The following is a 16,807-nucleotide window of genomic DNA, read 5'->3' on the forward strand; positions in this document are numbered from 1 at the left end:
GAGCAGCACAACTGCTGTGACAGTGGCCCTGTATGATAAAATCAAGGCCATGCCTAGCCTCAGCTCAAGGGTTTCCTCCAGGCAGAAGAATTATATATATATATACACACACACATATATATCTGCATACACACATGCTATATGTAATTATTTGCTGTGATAATGCCCTGTCAGAGCTGAAGGAGAAACAGGAATTCCAAGTATTTTCCCATTCTGCACAAGGATGAAGCTACAAACTTTAGATGCTCATTAGTAAAAAGCATTGAGAAAGATCCCAGAATGTTTAACAAATTAAACCTCTGGGGATATCAGCCACAAGGGCTGAGCATCTGAACCTGACCTCCAGGCAAACCCTAGCCCATGGGCTGCCCCTCTCCTTTCTCAAGTCACACTTTAACAAAACCAGTAGTTTTTTTCTTGAGGATACTGGATTTCAACACGCTGAAAGGCTGCAAGAAATGGTTTATGCTTATTTAGCGACTACTGGGCAATGCATTTCCTGGGAAAGTATTGACACAGTTGCACAAGAGTGGCTCACACTCCGTTGGGAATGCTGTGCACGGCTCCAGTTGCCCAAACGCAGTAGCCTGTGACTCACACCTCGCAGGGTATAGTCTGGACAAATGACTCCCAGTTCATCTGCCAGACCAAAACCACCAGCAAGAACTGGGCACAGAGGGAACCAACTGCAGCTGGTTTTTTCCACTTGCTAGAATGGAAAAGAAGGAAGAAAAGAGCCGTTTGCTTTGATACACAATTCCCTTTGACATGAAATCTGTGCTCCAAACAAAACAACCGCTGGAAACAGCAATTGAAACAATAAGAGAAAAGTAAATGACACGGAGCTGGTTTTCCCAGGGCTATTGAACGGCATCTCCAGGCAGGGCTGTTCCCAGAAACAGGAGGAGCATCCTTTGCCATCACCCATACGGCAGCTGTAAAGGTAAATACTGTGTTGGAAGGTAACTGCCACACAAAACTTCACTTCAGATGGAAACATCTCTGCTAGAGCATTTAAATACATATAAGTAGGTACCTCCTCCACCTAGATTTGGCAGTAACCTTACAGTTAGCTTTTGTTTTCCCCAGCAGATTGCAGGCTGCAAAGCCACAGGAGACCGTTCAGTCCAACCTCCCTAATATACAGACCATACATCTGTGCTTTGAGATTGAAGAATTAAGCCGCTGAAGCATGGTCTGAGCACGCACCAGCCAGCCCCAACTGCTCACCAGTTACCAGTTCCCCTTCTTAAGGGCTTGAACATTTGCAGAGAGCCAGAGCCCTGCTTCATCCTGGGGTGTAGAAGCAGCGCAAGCAGACCCCACTGTTCCTTTACTCGCACACCGATGCTACACCACAATGATGCAAACCCTTTACAGAGCCTTCAAGGAGAGCAGCAGGCAACTGCTTTCCCCCATCCAGCAACACAGACAGAGCACAGGAGACCCCCATACACACACTTTGGGTATTGGGTATACACAGGCTGTACCCCAATCACTATCAGACTTTAATAACAGCATAAGGGTGACCCAAGCAGCTGCAGTGAAAGGGGACAATAGCAGGGAGACCTGCCTTGCCTTTTCAGTGAGAGTGTTACGTGGGATTAGTAATGTTACACAGATCCTTTCACCACTTGCCTTTCACTTGTTCATATACGGTCCAGGTCAGCAATGGCCAGAAAGTTTATTAAGCAGCAATAGCTGTGGTCTGTGCGAGACAGCGCAGCGCTCTCAGCAGGTCCAGCTGCCTGCTGTGCCCCAGCTCCCCCCAGCCACCCTAAATCAAGGCATGAGGCCATGCCAGATGCTACACTCATAGGGACCTTTCCTGACCACATCCATGAGGTGGAAGAGCTGGTCCTGCACTAATGAGGTTTCATCAGGGCTGTGGGACCAAATGTTGGGTTCTATGGTAAAGTCATCAGAGGGGCCTGAGGGTTTGCACTGGTCACCCCTGAGCCCTGGGTGGGAAGTTGAAGGCAGTGTTACAGCAGCACAAGTGCTCCCTGAGCTAATTAAACCTCATAGTTAGGTCCCTTCTGGACCCACACGTGTATAGAATGGGAACAAATGTGAACACAAAACTGTGTTAATCATCACCTTTTTCACCCTCAAAGGCTGCCTTCTCACACCATCACCTCTACTAATCAGTAGCCCTGCACAGACAGCAATGCATTAACAGCCCCCAATTCATACCAAAGGAATTAAAGTATTTAATACCCAGCACAGATCCAGAAGTTGGGTTTTGAGCATCCAAAGCATCCTCATTTCCATTAGCCAGCACTACACAAGACAAAGCTGTACGAGATCAAAGGGACGTTTGGGAGGCAGCAGCAGTGCAGGGTTCAGCCCTGTTCCTTGCCCTCCTCAACCTCACAGTACATTGGTGCTCAGCAGTTCTTGGGCCATGGCCAGCCGATCCCAGCCCAGATGACTGCTCTGGAGGAGCAGTGGGGGAAAGCAGGGCTGAAAGGACATCTAGTGGCAACCAAAAACCTTCTCAGACAGCCTGGGGACACCTCCGCAGCCCTCTGAGCCTGTCTGCCCTATAAATCAGCGTGGAGCCTGCTCATTGCATTGCTGATGCTGGGAATGCTCTTCCCAGCGCTGCAAGGAAAACTTTAACGGTTGTAGTTCCTTACCCGGGTATGGGAAACCTCCCAAAGCAAACAGCTGTATTTTGGGAAACCTTCTCAGAGTCTTACTCCTTGTATTATCCCATTAACACAGAGCATGCACACTAAGGGCAAAGAGGATCCCTAGCTGCCAGCGTGTCTACAGGAGTCACGCATCCATCACACCTCCACGGAAACTGAGCTGCAGCACAACCCGGGAAGACTGATTCCCAAGCCCAAAATCCTTTAGAAACTGCCCAATACACCAAGCCACGTGGCTTTCTTGCCCCGCAGCTCTCCCTCCTGCCACCAGCAGGCCCAGGACCCCACACAGCTGCTGGTCCCCAGGTACTGCACTCAGGTCCTGTTCTCAGGCCGACTTCCCAGCAGGAAAAGCCATAGGTACACACTATCACCTTCAGTGCCCGAGAGAAGAACTTGCTCTCTCTTGCTGGGTATGAGCACACCTTCATCCAACCATGGAATCAAAGCCAAGATCCCTGGAGGAAATGCTTTGTAGAGATGCAACATGTACAAAGCATTCATTTTCCAAACACTGACTGACAGGCTGTATTTTCTGGTCCTTCTGCCAACCTCTGAAGCACTCAAATCCTCTTGGATTTCTCCCTCATCTTCTGCCTGCTCCTATTACCAGCTCTTTGGGCAGAGACCAGCCTGACGACACACATGGAGAGCCTCCAGCACAACAGGAGCAAGCGGGCACACAGGACCTGGGAGGGAGGGATGACACGACATGAAGTGACAGGGAGGCAGGCAGCCAAGGCCTGGGAAAAAAAATCACCACTCCTGTGTTTTTGTTTCCCTTCCTGTGCAACAAAAGGGGGGAGCAAACTCCTCTTGGATGGGCTTCAGAGCCGACCCCCAAAAAAGAGGGGGAGAGAAATCCTGCTGGTGCTCGCTTAAGGCTGATAATTACAGGGATAATTCTGATTTAGTCCCATCATAAATCTCAGCGCAAGAAAAGGGGTCCGAGGTTCGCAAGATTTGCTGGACGACAGAAGCAAAACACGGCTCTAATTGCCCTTCTTTGTGGTGTTTAATTAAGGATTCTGAAGCAACTGATCTCAGTGGTTTCTTCATGGTTACAAACCTGCAAGGGAAAGCAAATCTTTCCGCAGAGCCACCAATCGAAGCTTTGTTGGTTACTAGGCACTAAGTGTGCTCCATCTGAACACTCGGGACTCCCAGAAAAAGAAGCTTATTAAAGGGAAAGAAATGCTACAACCGGCTTCTTTTCCCCCCTCCTTTTCCAGTAGGCTTTGGCAATTTTTAGCTCAGTTCTAATCCCGGAAGAAATGCCTTTTGTCTTTGCCCCTCAGCACTTTTGCCTCATTACGGCCCATTCCATTGTGTTGCATATAAATACTCCATTCCTATTACCTTTAGAATTGCACCATTTGGGTTTACTTCAGCTTCCTCTCCAAGTCTAGAGAACTCGACACTTCTGCAACCACTTGAGGAAAAACAAACTACCCTGGAGCTCCTCAGCTCCCTCCTTGGGCCAGTAATTCCCAGCCAAGTGCCCTTCTCCCCAGCAAGAACCAGTTTGCTGAGTGTTGCCTCTTAAATTCTAACTGAAAGTGACTGGCAGGGTGTTCCCTCACCCTTTTAGTACGCAGTTCTGCCAGGGAAACCCAGGTCTTCACTACAGCAATCAGTGTCAAATCACTGCACCTGACTCCAAGAAACGCCACCAGCTACCGCAGCCATTACACTCAGCCCAAGCTGCATGGGTTCTGCAAAGCTAAGGGATAAAAGAGGCAAATCCTTGGGACTGCTTTGAATCTGAAGGCACCTGGGACAATGTTTTGAAGACATTTGATAAGAGTGGCACACCTGAGTGCAGGACCACCATGTGCTGTATCCCTAAAGGGAGCCCCTACAAGGAAGGGGGAGAGGTTTGGTTTTAGCCAGTTGAAATCCTAACACTTCCACTGCACAGAGCAACATCCTGAAGAATGACGGCAGGAAATGGTGATCAATAAAGGGAAAATGTCAAATATTGCCTTAAAATAATAATAATTAAAAATACATCTTAGGTTTGTCATATCTGGGAAATGTTCTTTAAGATCAGGAGAGAAAGATGGAGAAAGACAAAACCAGCACAGTGCCCAAAAGGGAAAACACAATGCCAGCAGCATTACTGGTCAGAGCAACTGTGTCTGACCTTAGAGCAAGTCCATCAGGGTCCCAGCTCAAAGAAAAACTCTTGCTGGTCCTATTGGCCCCACATCAGCACATGGGCACAGCCACACATGCTAAAAAGGGCCATTGCTAGGGGCTCAATTGCTTCTATAGTAAAAGCTGATGAAAGAAGCTGGAAAGCAGCAAGCTCTGAAACCTGGAGTTGAAACACAATTTGAAAGATGGGGTTTTCTATGAGAAAACCAATCTGCTTCCTGTTTTCCTTAAGTTTCAGCTCTGTGCCATGATAACCCAAGTAGCTGACTGAACGCCAGGCCCCTATTTTAAGGGCAATTATAGCAAGCTGTAACCTGCAAGAGAGGAGGGCTGGGGGCATAGCTCCAGTCCCTGGTTAGGATACCAACATCCATAGGAGCTCGCTGTAACAACTCTCTACTCACATATATGTATACGCACACAAATATAACATGGCATTGATAATACTCCTGTTCTTTGACCTTATTTGTATAATACACTCCTTGTAGCAAGTCCTTTCCTACAGATAGGGACAAGAATCATGAATTTGCCTAAAGCCTGCAGTGGAAAAGGATAAAAGGAATCAAATTGAAACAAAGAAAAGCCACAAAGCAAGAAGAGTGGTAAAACAAAGGCTTTTCCATGCCCTAGGAGGACTTTTTCCCCATGTAAAGCAGGTACCTGTGCTCCCCGGCCGAGCCTCCTCGCAGGGCTCTCCATCCCGGCAGCGCAGAGCTGGTTCTGAGCAGCAGCTTGGTAGATGTTGACATCTTGTGGCTGTTTCCATCACTTACAAGGCAGACAAGGCAGTTTCCTGCTTTTTCTGGCGAGGCCTGTGGGTGGAGTTAGAGATGAGCTGAATCCCCAGCACCTGGCATGTAATCAGTGGGGCTGGGGTCATTAACAGGTTAATGAAGATAAATAACCACAGGCGCTAAACCCTACAATAAACAACGTCATCCCCTGTTTATTTTTAGGGGAAAACCATAAAGAAAAGACAAAAAGATCCTTTAGGGTAGGTGCCATCTGTATATACATGAAGCCCACAAGACAAGCAATAAAGATGTGACTTTGTGGACGATGTTTCTCTGTGATATTATAGCCCCATCGGATCCCCTTCTCTGTTTGCACAGTGGGGTAGGAGGCTCGGACCCTTCTTTGACACCTGCCCTGGAGAAGTGTAACTGCACCAGCTCCAGCGAAATAATCTCTAATTCCCACTGGAATAGATGGAAACAAGCTTCAGACCTGCAGCACATTAAACCTGACGTGAAATTAAAGCCAATACTTTGGGGTTTATCCAAGAGGGTTAAAAGCGAGGGAAGACCACAGTCTGAAGAAGAAGTACGTTCACTTAACAATTAGCAATTGCACTTATTTTACTGTTTATCTGTGAACAGAGAATTTACTACAATTTAATACATGCTTAAGTTGGAAAAAAAAGCAGCATCCCTGCAGCAGAGGCTCAGCTGAAATACATCAGCCCAGCCTGTCTCCCCTTATTAGCAAGGACTTGTTTCAGAGAAGCTTGTTATTGTGTAAGTGCATACAGCCCCAAGGAAAGAAAACTCATCTAGGACAGCATTTACTTTCCCTTCTCCACTGTCTTTTTAATTCCCTGACCAGTAGAACTAGTATTTATTTAGCAATTTAGGTACCATCCGAGTAGTTCTATTGTTAGGTACCAGTCCCAGCAGCTGCATCATTAGGTACCAGTCCCAGCAGCTGCATCATTAGGTACCAGTCCCAGCAAACCCAGCACTTTGAACCCACATGCAGCAGGGGAGCTTGCAAGGGGTATTCCACCTGTACTTTAACACTCTGCTGTGATTTTTCCCTTTATACCATGAGACATTATCGTAAAGAGGTGCTGAAAGAGATACTTGGCTGTCAGTGTGAGGGAGGGCAAGACTGAGTCCCTCACCTTCACGGTAGCTGCTTACACTAACAGGGGGTGGATTCAGGCTGGAATTTAAGATACTTATACCTGTGGTTTTGTCCCTGAAGAACAGGAATTAAAAGGATATATTGCACTTATAATACTGAGGCTGCAAAGCAGCCCAGTTAAATGGATAGATAGAGGCCGTTTAAGCCACTGCAAAGTATGCCTTTAAATCCCAGAAAGCAGAGCAGATCATTTGCTTTCAGCTAAGTTAAATGAAATCTATTTGAAAAACAGTGGATATCCTTCAAAAAGCTGACTTAGTGCATTAAAAATGAGGGTTACTTTAACAAGAGTTGGGTACCATCTGAGTGTTTCCACTAGAGCAGCTTGCTCCAAGCCTGGCCTCGAGCACTGCCAGGGATGGGGCAGCCATAGCTTCTCTGGGCACCCTGTGCCAGCGCCTCAGCACCCTCACAGGGAAGAACTCGTGCCTCAGAGCTCATCTCAATCTCCCCAGATCAGGTTTCCTTCTCTAAATAAACCCCATCGACAGGAGCTCTCTGCAGGCCAAGGCGATGTAAACCTCTGCCAAGCACAGCCGAGGTTGCAGCTCTGTGCCTTGGGGTGTCACCCTCGGCCCTCGCATGGCCAGGGCAGTGGAAACCGCACCCCAAAGGCTGCACCCAGGGGCCGTAGTGCAGGGTCCTGCCTGGCATGGCCCAGGGCTGGTGCCTGGAGTTCTCTGTTTGCCTTTTCCACCTGCCCCGCTCTTCCAGGCACTGGGACTCCCACAAGCACCAGAGGTCCCTGCCTGGCTCTTTTGGGGTGAATTCATTGCTTTTATTTATTATTATTTTGAATCTTCCTTACTGATAGAATATTTCACTATGGATGGCCTCCATTCATACATAATATATTTATACATCAGATTTATACAGCCAACCTCCTTCGATGTGAAAAGCATCCGGATGGTTTCATACTGATGTGCAGTACAGAAATGACAAACGTTTCCTACCTGCAGTGAAAGCCTGCAGGTGGGTGCATTTCACCTGCTTAAAAACACATGAAGCATCTCATTTTAATTTTAGATATGATGTGTACTCTAACTGACAGAGCAACACAGTGATTGACCTTCATCAGGGTACACTGGGAACACCAGTGACACAGCCTTCCTCTGCCGTGTGAAGATGAACCTATCATAGAATCAAGGAATGGTTTGGTTGGAAGGGACCTTAAGGCTCATCCAGTCCCAACCCTGCCACGGGCAGGGACCCCTTCCACTAGAGCAGCTTGCTCCAAGCCCCTGTGTCCAACCTGGCCTTGAGCACTGCCAGGGATGGGGCAGCCACAGCTTCTCTGGGCACCCTGTGCCAGCACCTCAGCACCCTCACAGGGAAGAGCTTCTGCCTAAGAGCTAAATACATTTGTTCACATGTGCATGCATGTGTGCGTGCACATGGGACTGTGCACAAGCGCATGGGTACGCAGTATAAGCACCTATGTGGTGGGCACACATAAGTGTGCACACGTTCATACACGTGTTGTGTGTGCACATCAGCAGCGGGGTTGCTCTCCAGCCTTGCTCTCCCGCCCTAAAGCCCAGGGAAGGAAACAGGGAATTCTCTTGCGGGTGCAACCCTTGTACATACAATGCCAGGGAAGGGATTATACCAGGGATTAACATTTTAAACTCCCCTACCAGACCTACTCACTCAAAGATCCTCTGGCCGGTAATCGTATTACTGTCCCTGGGATTACTGCGTTCCTGAGTTCTAACCTGAATTTGGGGTAATTCAGTGAGAGCTGCCCCCAACCCCTGCACACCCCACACTCAGGAGCTGCTGCGTTTGGGTTTTATTCCTTTTCTTTAGCCATTCTCTCTGTTCCCCCTGCCGTGGCCGGAGAAGACTCCACGAGAGCTTTTCTTGTCGCCTGCCTCCTCCTAATTCCCGGTAATTTATCCCGTATTAAAACTCCCTTAAGGAAGAATGGCCCAGGATCCAACACCTGCTATGCAAATGGCAGCAAATCCCTTGGGCCCCTGTGGCGGGGCGATGGGGACCGGGGGGCTGCCGGTGGTCCTGGAGCATCCTCCTCCCCTGACCACAGACCCAGAGCTAGGGGGGGATACCCAGAGCTCCCCCCACAAGAGGCTCAGGCTCAATTTCATCCCACCCTTACGGTGCTTCAATACTTCCAGGTTATCTTTATAGCAGTGAATACAAACTAAACATGAAAGCTAAGCAGAATTATCGATACGGAAGGTATAAAGGAAAACCCGAGCATCTCAGCATGCAGTTGAGCTTCCTGCTTCGCACTTTGTTTCACCCACAGGGCAGCCAATGAATTTTGTCCCTTTCTTTTAGAAGTGTTCTATCTTCAATTAACAAAATACAAATCAACACAAAGAGGGGGAAGAATGGGCGGGAGAAGGTGGAGGGGGAGCAAAAAGGGAAGAAAAAGCTCCTGTACAATGGGGGGGGGGGGCAAGGGGGCTTGTTTCTCGGAGGTGACATCCTAATCTCATTTTTCCCAGTTAATGTGGTAGCCAGAAGGCTGGGGAAGGGCCAGGCAGGGAGCGTGCCCCAGCAACGTGACCGCATTGGGAAGGTTCGCCCGTTTTCCTTGGATAACTCGGATTAGGGTTGTTGAATCCTCAAGCAACCGGATGCATCCCAGGGCACCTGCGCCCCACTCTGGGTCCAGCCCAGCTTCCCGGGGGGGGGGGGGGGGGGAGCAGACAACGCGAGGACCCCTCACAAGTGCCTCCTTCTCCACGCTTTCTTCCCGTGGCCCTTTACCATGATCATATATTTCCCAGCCCTGAGCGCTTGACTGACACTCGGGCTATTATCTGGGGAGATAGATTGTTTGGCCTGAAGATGCATTGTTTGGGCTCCTCATAAAAGAAACAAGTTAAATGCCGCAGCTACCACACACCAAAATGACTCCTCCTGGCCATAAAACCAGTGGGACAAGGAAGTGGTTGTAGGAGTCAAACATAATTGATGCTCAGAAAGATGTTATAAATAATCTGTGCCGAGTCCTCTCTCATGTGCCTCAAAACCACAGAAAGTGGAGCTGGGGGGGGGTTTCTCGCCCCTCTTTATCTCCCCTTGAATTCAAGAGCATAATACACCGTGAGCACCAATAATTGATGTATGTTATAATTCTTCATTACCCTATCAGTAGTCTGGGAAAAGGGGAAGAAAAGAAAATGCCAGAAAGTTATGGTAAAACTTAAGATGCGACAGAAGTAGCTTTCTTTGCTCATGCTGTGAGTGTTTGAATAAGAAGAATGTCCCTGCACTGTAACAAGCTAAAAGAATGAGGAAGACAAAGGATTTCACGAAAAAGGTTTAGATAGAAGACAAGGCAAGTGAAACTGAAAGGAAGGGGAAAAAACCCATTTACAATGGAACAATGCGTGTACTAATCGCTTTGATATATTATACAAACCCAAAGACCCAAAACATTGTGTAATTATTTATAAATGACTTCTCCACTCCTGTGTATAATACCGCAGAAAGAATAAAACTGCAGGCTACTCTCTAAACTATTTCTAAATAGACCTGGCTCAAAAGGAAGCAGAAGTGTTTGAAAAAAACATAATTAATGGTTGATTTTATGGTTGTCTCATTAAAACATTTTAATTACAACAAACAAAATACATTTGTGCTTGCGGGGAACAATCGGTTACCTACTCGCCCCCCTTCCCCTTCCAAAAAGAAGGAAAACTTTGCATCAACCATTTAAAACCTGGAAATGAAACATTCCCACTATTTCTACAGAGCCCACGGGGAGGGATTGAGCCCTGGCCATGGCTCCCGGGCACTTGTGTGGGATTTCAGAGTGGATTCATCTCCTTTGGACCAGGACCCATCCTGGAACTTGGGGATGCTCCCAGTGATGCCCCCATGCTCCCCTCCTGGCATGTGGCCTGAAGCCTCATACTGACCACAGGCAGGTAGAGGATAGGCCAAATCCTCTATAGATGAAGCCATTGCACTGCTCCCAAGGCATTTCCTCATGGTCTCCGTGCTGGCTGAGATCCCTTTCAAACATGGGACTTCCAGGGCTGTCCGTCAGTGAGCAACCAAGGAGTGAACCCCTGAACCTTCCGGTAGCTTCGGGCTGGAAGCTGTAAACTGCCTCTGCTCAGGCCACGGGTCCCAGGAGCACGGCACCATCTGTCCATCCACGCACTCACAGTGCTTGCCTTGTCCCCAGCCCAGGATGGACAAGCTCTGCACAGTGCCCATGCAAGCACGGGGACAAGCTGCCATCAAGCCACCTTCTGGTTTTCCATCTATTTTTATCATTCCTGCTGCATCGACCCGGGGTGAGCATCGACCTTTCCTCCTGCAAGGCACTGGGTCAAGCTCTCTGCTCTCACGGTGATGGCTTTGCCACCAGCCACACTGCCTCCCCAGATTCAGTTCAAAGCATCTTCCCCAAGCAGCGATGCTTATTTACTCTGGCCATGCTTTCAAACAACAAGGGAGCAAAAAAAGCAGTATTCTCCTGATTGGTATGTTGTTTTGACACCCACAACATTAGTTTAAGCTCTTGCATGCTAATGTAACAAAACACAGAGTTTGGTGAGTTGTATTGACCTGCAGCTTAAACCTTGAAAAATAATGAAGTATATCTAGCTTCTCTGCATGAGCAGTTCTACTGTGAACATCTCACCTCCATCCCTGGGGAGAGGAGTGGTGCCAACACTGCTCCAATGATCAGAATTCTGGTCAGTTTTTCCACGTGAGGCTGATCTGATTTCTAATGTAGAGATTTATTTACCTTGTCAAGGCACAATAAACCCCTTCCAGGGAATGGCATCTTCTCATGGACCACCTTCTTCCTTGCTGGAAATGGAAATCCAGAGAGCAATGCTGAGCACTGACAGCCTTCACTGTGAGCACTGCTGACACCTGGGAGCCTTGTGGCACCTTTCCTTCACCAGCCTTTCCTCCACCTTTATTTACTAATTCCTCTTTCTGGAGCCCAGCCATGAGCAGGAGCCAAGGCAGGATGTCCCAGCACAAGGGCACAGGAGCCAGCTTCATGCTTGAGGCCCCACCAAGGCTCAGGAGATAAATGCGCTGCAGGGAAACATGCCCACGGTAGTTCGCTGATTTCGGATGAGCAGTTTGTCATCCGAGGTAGTGAAGGATGGGCTGATCCAGCTGTGCTTTTACAGTTTCCATAGTCAAAAATGCCATTTGAATAATTTTCCCTCTTCTTTTTCATTTTCAAGCTCTATGAGGTGTCTCAAAACAAATGGGATTTACGGCAAGCTTCCTTAGGGCTCAAAACATGAAACTAATAACACCCACGAGCCCATCTGAGCCTAGCCACACTTACATCAAGGTGGAGAAGCTAATATCAAAGGCTAAAAATCAGACTAAGGCATCAGTGAGACGCTGGGAACGCATTCTGTGTTCCTGGAAATCAAAGGTCCTGTTTCATTTTGGGAATTCTTTCTTTTCCCACCCCTAGAAAAGTTCACAGAACTTCTGCAGCTGACTCCCATAGGAGCAGGCCCATAAGGTGTAAGAGCTATTATCTGTGCTGGCTGAATAATTTATCTGCAAAATTAGTAGACTGCCTGCGATAGAACGGGTTGAATTATTCATCGGGAATAAATTATCCGAGATATTTAGCACTTCTTTCTGTTTGCGAAGGCTTCCTGAAACAATTCTGGTTCTGTGAATGCATTCGTTATTCATAAGTACGCAGTGAATAGATTATGCAAACAAATTTCAGCCTATGGGTTGTTTGTGAAACAGTCACTTCAGCTCCGGCTATTCATGGCTGTGACTGATCACGGAGACACATGGTGCTCTCTCCCCTCCTTGATTGGAGCACAAACTTTTAAAACAAGAGAATAACAAATGACAAAGTGCAAATGATGGATAAGGACTAATGAATAATGCGCTTTCACTGCAAACCTGCAGACAAGTGATCGGTTGTGCCAAAGTCTGTGGAACTCGAGGGAATCATAAACATTTTAATGAATAAACTATTGACTGCTCAAAGACACCTCCACAAAAGGCAATCAAAGTGCTGCAGACGACACCAGAGTTTATAGCACTATATCCAAAGAGCACGGTAACAGAAGTTTAACACTTTTTGCCATATGCTTCCACAACCTGTACGGTTTGCTGCCTTCTGACTTTCTCCTGGTTCATGTTGGATACTCCACTGCTGATGTCTGCCTCCTGATCGGCCGAGGCCTCTAACCGTGCCATCACTTAAGGGCATGAGTGACTCAGTGAAGTGGAACTACTTAGCACAGTCATTTATGTATGCATGGGCCCTAAAAACATCAGCCTGATTGCAGGTCTGGTGATGGAGAGAGCTCAGTCCCTCCCGCCCAACAGCCCAGCCCCATTAGGTGCTTATACTGTCCATCCAAGCTCTGGACCTGCATAAAGGTTTAAAACCCACAAAGTGAGCTGATGCTGGAAGACTGTTTCTGGTTTGAGGCTCTTTAATATTCATCACGCAGAGCTCTCAGGATTGCTCACTTCTGTGTGATCTTCCTGGCACGCAGGAGGTTGACCAGGGATGTTTGCTGGTGTCAGGGATCATCCTGAAGTGAGGAGGGTGGAAAGCAGAAGGAATAATGCTGATCCCAAACTCCTGTCTTGGGTTAAAGTAAAGAGTAGCTGCTATGAACTTAAAATACAGAGATACAGGCAATAACTTCCGCTCTTGCTTTTCCCTGTTTACCAAAGGCATAGGAGGAAATCACAGGAGAGGAAATGAACCTTCATTTGATGCAAGGGGAAATCATATAAACACGTGTGAGTTCAGGTACAGAAGTGTAAAAACGGTTATTGATGGATGATGACACTGAAAACCTTCCAGAGAGGCAAGCACTTGAGGGCTGACAATGGTGCACTTACAGCACTGACAGTGGGATGCTCTAAGTGTCAGAATGAGGAAACCTTTTAGCCACGTATGAAACTGTGGCTTCCCAAAGTGCTAAACAGTGATACCTGGGCACTTCGAGGGGATTAGCAGAGGGAAGGAGAACTTCACGATGAGAACAACACGGTTCTTTGTTTTTATCCAGAGATGAAGAGTTGTAGGTATACATTCACACCACTGAAGTTTGCAAAATGAGTGTAAATTGCCATTTTTAGCTTTCTGAACACCTGCAAAACCCTTTCCACAGTGAAGCGCCCAAAAGCCAAAGCAGGTGTAAATACTTCCCTCTGAAACACCGGAGGGAGAAGGCTTGTGACTTAAAGTTTTATCACTTCAGACCATATTCACTTTGATGAAGGATGCGCAGAACAAACTGCGAGGTGCAAAGAGAACCCGAAGAAATCCTGCACCAGATTCTGGCTGCGGGACAGAATACGGGTCGTTCTTTTAAACTCATGCCAAGCGCTTGTGGTCAGCCCAGGATAACTGCTATGGTTAGCGCAGACCAGCCCCTTGTGGTTAGTCCGGGCTAACTCAGTGACCCCTCCACCTCCGTGCACAGCACTGACACCCCCCCCCCAGTCCCGTCCCGCTTTGTCCGGCCACCGCCGTCCTTCTCCGCTCCCGCACAGGGGGACAAAAGCGCGGGGAGGGGGGTCGGGGTGTCCCCCTCCTCCCAAGCATTCCCCCCCCCCCCCCCCCCGCATCCCCCGGGGCCGCGGCAGATGCGCGGCTGGCCGCGGTAATTGCGGGCACGCTCCGGAGGGCGCGGCGCACGGGGCCGACCTGCCGCCTCGGCGCGGCCCCGCGGGGCGGCCACGGGGCCATTGTCCGCCCGGCGCTATAAGTACGGGCGGCAGCGCCGTCGTGTGCCAAAGCCGCCGCTCACACGAGCGGATCGCAGCCCGCAGCACTTCAAAGACAAGAGCGGTCGCGTGTCGTCCCCCCCCCGCCCCGCCTCCCCCCGGCGCTCGCTGGGCTTTTCTTTCCTCTTTATCTTTCATTTTTGCTTTCCCGCACCCGCGGAGGCGCGGGGCCCGCGCTGCCTCCCCCCGCAGCGTCAACCTTCGCCTTTCTTTCCTCTCCCATCTCTGTATTTTTATACCGTTATTTGCTGTCACTGCATCCCGGGGAGAGCCTTTCCATGTGAGTACGGGAGCGCCGGCACCTGCGCGGCGCGGTCCCGCCGTGCCAAGCACCGCCACCCCCAGTGGTTATTTCTCTATTTTAACCCCTTCTCCCCACACCCCTTCCCCGGCCGCTTCGCACCTTTCCCTTCCTTACTCCCCCCCCTCACCCAACCCTTCCGCCCCGTCCCGCGCAGTGACAGCGGCTCCATGTTCTCTCCCGCAGGATGCCCGCGGACGCGGCCAGCAACGGCGCGGAACCTCCGCGGGAACGGCGGCGGCGGCGCGGGCGGGCTCGGGCGCGCACCGAAGCGTTGCTGCACACGCTGAAGCGCAGCCGGCGGGTGAAGGCCAACGACCGCGAGAGGAACCGCATGCACCACCTCAACGCCGCCCTGGATGAGCTCCGCAGCGTCCTGCCCACCTTCCCCGACGACACCAAGCTCACCAAGATCGAGACCCTGCGCTTCGCCTACAACTACATCTGGGCCCTCTCCGAGACCCTCCGCCTGGCCGAGCAGTGCCTTCCGCAGCCCCCCGCCTTCCGCGGGGCCCCCGCGCCCCCCAGCCCCGGCAGCGACGCCGGGTCCTGGCTGTCCAGCGCCTCCCCGTCCGCCCCTTCTCTCTGCGCCTCCGCCTCCGGCCCCAGCAGCCCCGCCACCTCCGAGGACTGCGCTTACGCGCCCGCTGACGCCCTGCGAGGCTTCTGCGGGCTGCCCGCGGCCCCCGGCGCTCCCTGCCGCTAGTGCCGCCCGGTTCTCCCCTCCCGAGGGCTGCGGGTGATGGATAAGGGAGGAGGGGTCTCCCTCCGTTGCACTTTCCACCACCCTCCCGTCTCCATCCCTATCCCCCCGACCCCCGCCTCGCCTCCCGTGCGCCTCCGAAAACCGGGATGAAAAGCGACAGATTTGCTGCCGCAGACGAGGTGAAAAGTCAATTTTACAATTTGTAGCTCTCCGGCGAAGAAAAACGAGCATGAAAATTTGGTTTGAACGCCCTGACAATGCCATGAAAAGGCTTAAGGGGCCGATGCGGCCCGGGGCGCAGCGCGGGGCTCAGCGCATCCCACACACCCTCCTCTTTCCCCCTGCCCTCAACCGGGGGCCTCAGCACCGGCCTCGATGGGACCCCCGACCTCCCCCCCTCCCTCCCCGCCCGCCGGACAAGCGGAGGGGCTCATGCATTATAGATGCTGACCCCCAGCGCGGCGGCCTTGCTTTAGAGCAGGAGCAGACACGGGGTATTCAGCGACCGGGCCAGAGAGCGGTTTAATTTATTCAAGATGTTCTTTCATATGAAAATTGTATTTTTGTACATAAAGAGCTTTATTCTATTATTATGCCTCTTATCAAAGTGGGGGTTTTGTTTTGTTTTTAAAAGAAATTGTACTTTACCCTGTAAATAAAAGTTTTAACGTTTGTACTGAACTTCAGCAGTGCCTCTGCAGTTTCTTTTCCTGAGCCCGTCAGAAGGGCTTTTGCTCCTCAGAAGGAGGCTGGGGTGGAAGGGAAGGGTTTGCCCCAGTATGAGCTGGTGTTTTGGACACCGCACTGACCACAGACATGTGCAAACATCAGCTGGTTCTATGTCTCAGAGAAGGGATTTGACACCCGTTCAGGGTGCACGGGCAGAGAGCAGTGCCAGCATTCAAGATTGCCCTTGCCATGGTTCATGAGAGGAAATGGAAGGCGTTGGGGGTTTGGGGGCAAGGAGAGGATGCTGGACCCCGGAACAGGGTGCAGAGCTCATAGCTTCGCCTAAACCTTCAGTGTTAGGGGAACTCAGCTGCTAGGAGCTGCCCTTTTTCCTCACGGCACATGGTGGGATGGAAGCTCTGCCCATTTGCTTCCATGCAGGGAGAGGAGAAAGGGTGGCCAGAGGCCTTGGCACCAGCCCTGGTACAGCTCTGGCCCTCAGCTAGAGATTGGGGGTGCCCAGAAAGGCCCTCGCCTCCAGGGAATCTGCTCCACTGCTGGGAAACCCCAACCTTCCCTTTCCCCTGCATTTGTGTGCAATGGGGGAGCCCTCTGACCCCCAAAATCCTACCTGGCTGAAGGGCTTCT

The 16,807-nt window shown here is 50.2% G+C and overlaps 1 protein-coding gene and 1 long non-coding RNA gene across 2 annotated transcripts in view; one reads left to right on the top strand and one right to left on the bottom strand.

Moving 5' to 3' along the window:
* LOC133271320 (uncharacterized) overlaps positions 1-5,645 on the bottom strand; it is a 49,533-nt gene extending 43,888 nt beyond the window's left edge. The window contains exon 1 of the long non-coding RNA XR_009744085.1: positions 5,478-5,645. This is a non-coding gene — a long non-coding RNA (uncharacterized LOC133271320). The remainder of the gene's footprint in view (positions 1-5,477) is intronic.
* Positions 5,646-14,971: 9,326 nt separating this feature from the next.
* NEUROG1 (neurogenin 1) lies at positions 14,972-16,194 on the top strand. The gene has a single exon (XM_061457245.1). It carries the CDS (start codon positions 14,972-14,974, stop codon positions 15,488-15,490), a length of 519 nt encoding a protein of 172 aa, XP_061313229.1. The 3' UTR covers positions 15,491-16,194.
* Positions 16,195-16,807: the final 613 nt, after the last annotated feature.

This window comes from Pezoporus flaviventris, unplaced genomic scaffold, assembly GCF_033815535.1.
Source record: "Pezoporus flaviventris isolate CSIRO_AGI_PZ_B2104156 unplaced genomic scaffold, CSIRO_AGI_Pfla_v1 ptg000023l, whole genome shotgun sequence".
Classification (NCBI taxonomy): domain Eukaryota; kingdom Metazoa; phylum Chordata; class Aves; order Psittaciformes; family Psittacidae; genus Pezoporus; species Pezoporus flaviventris.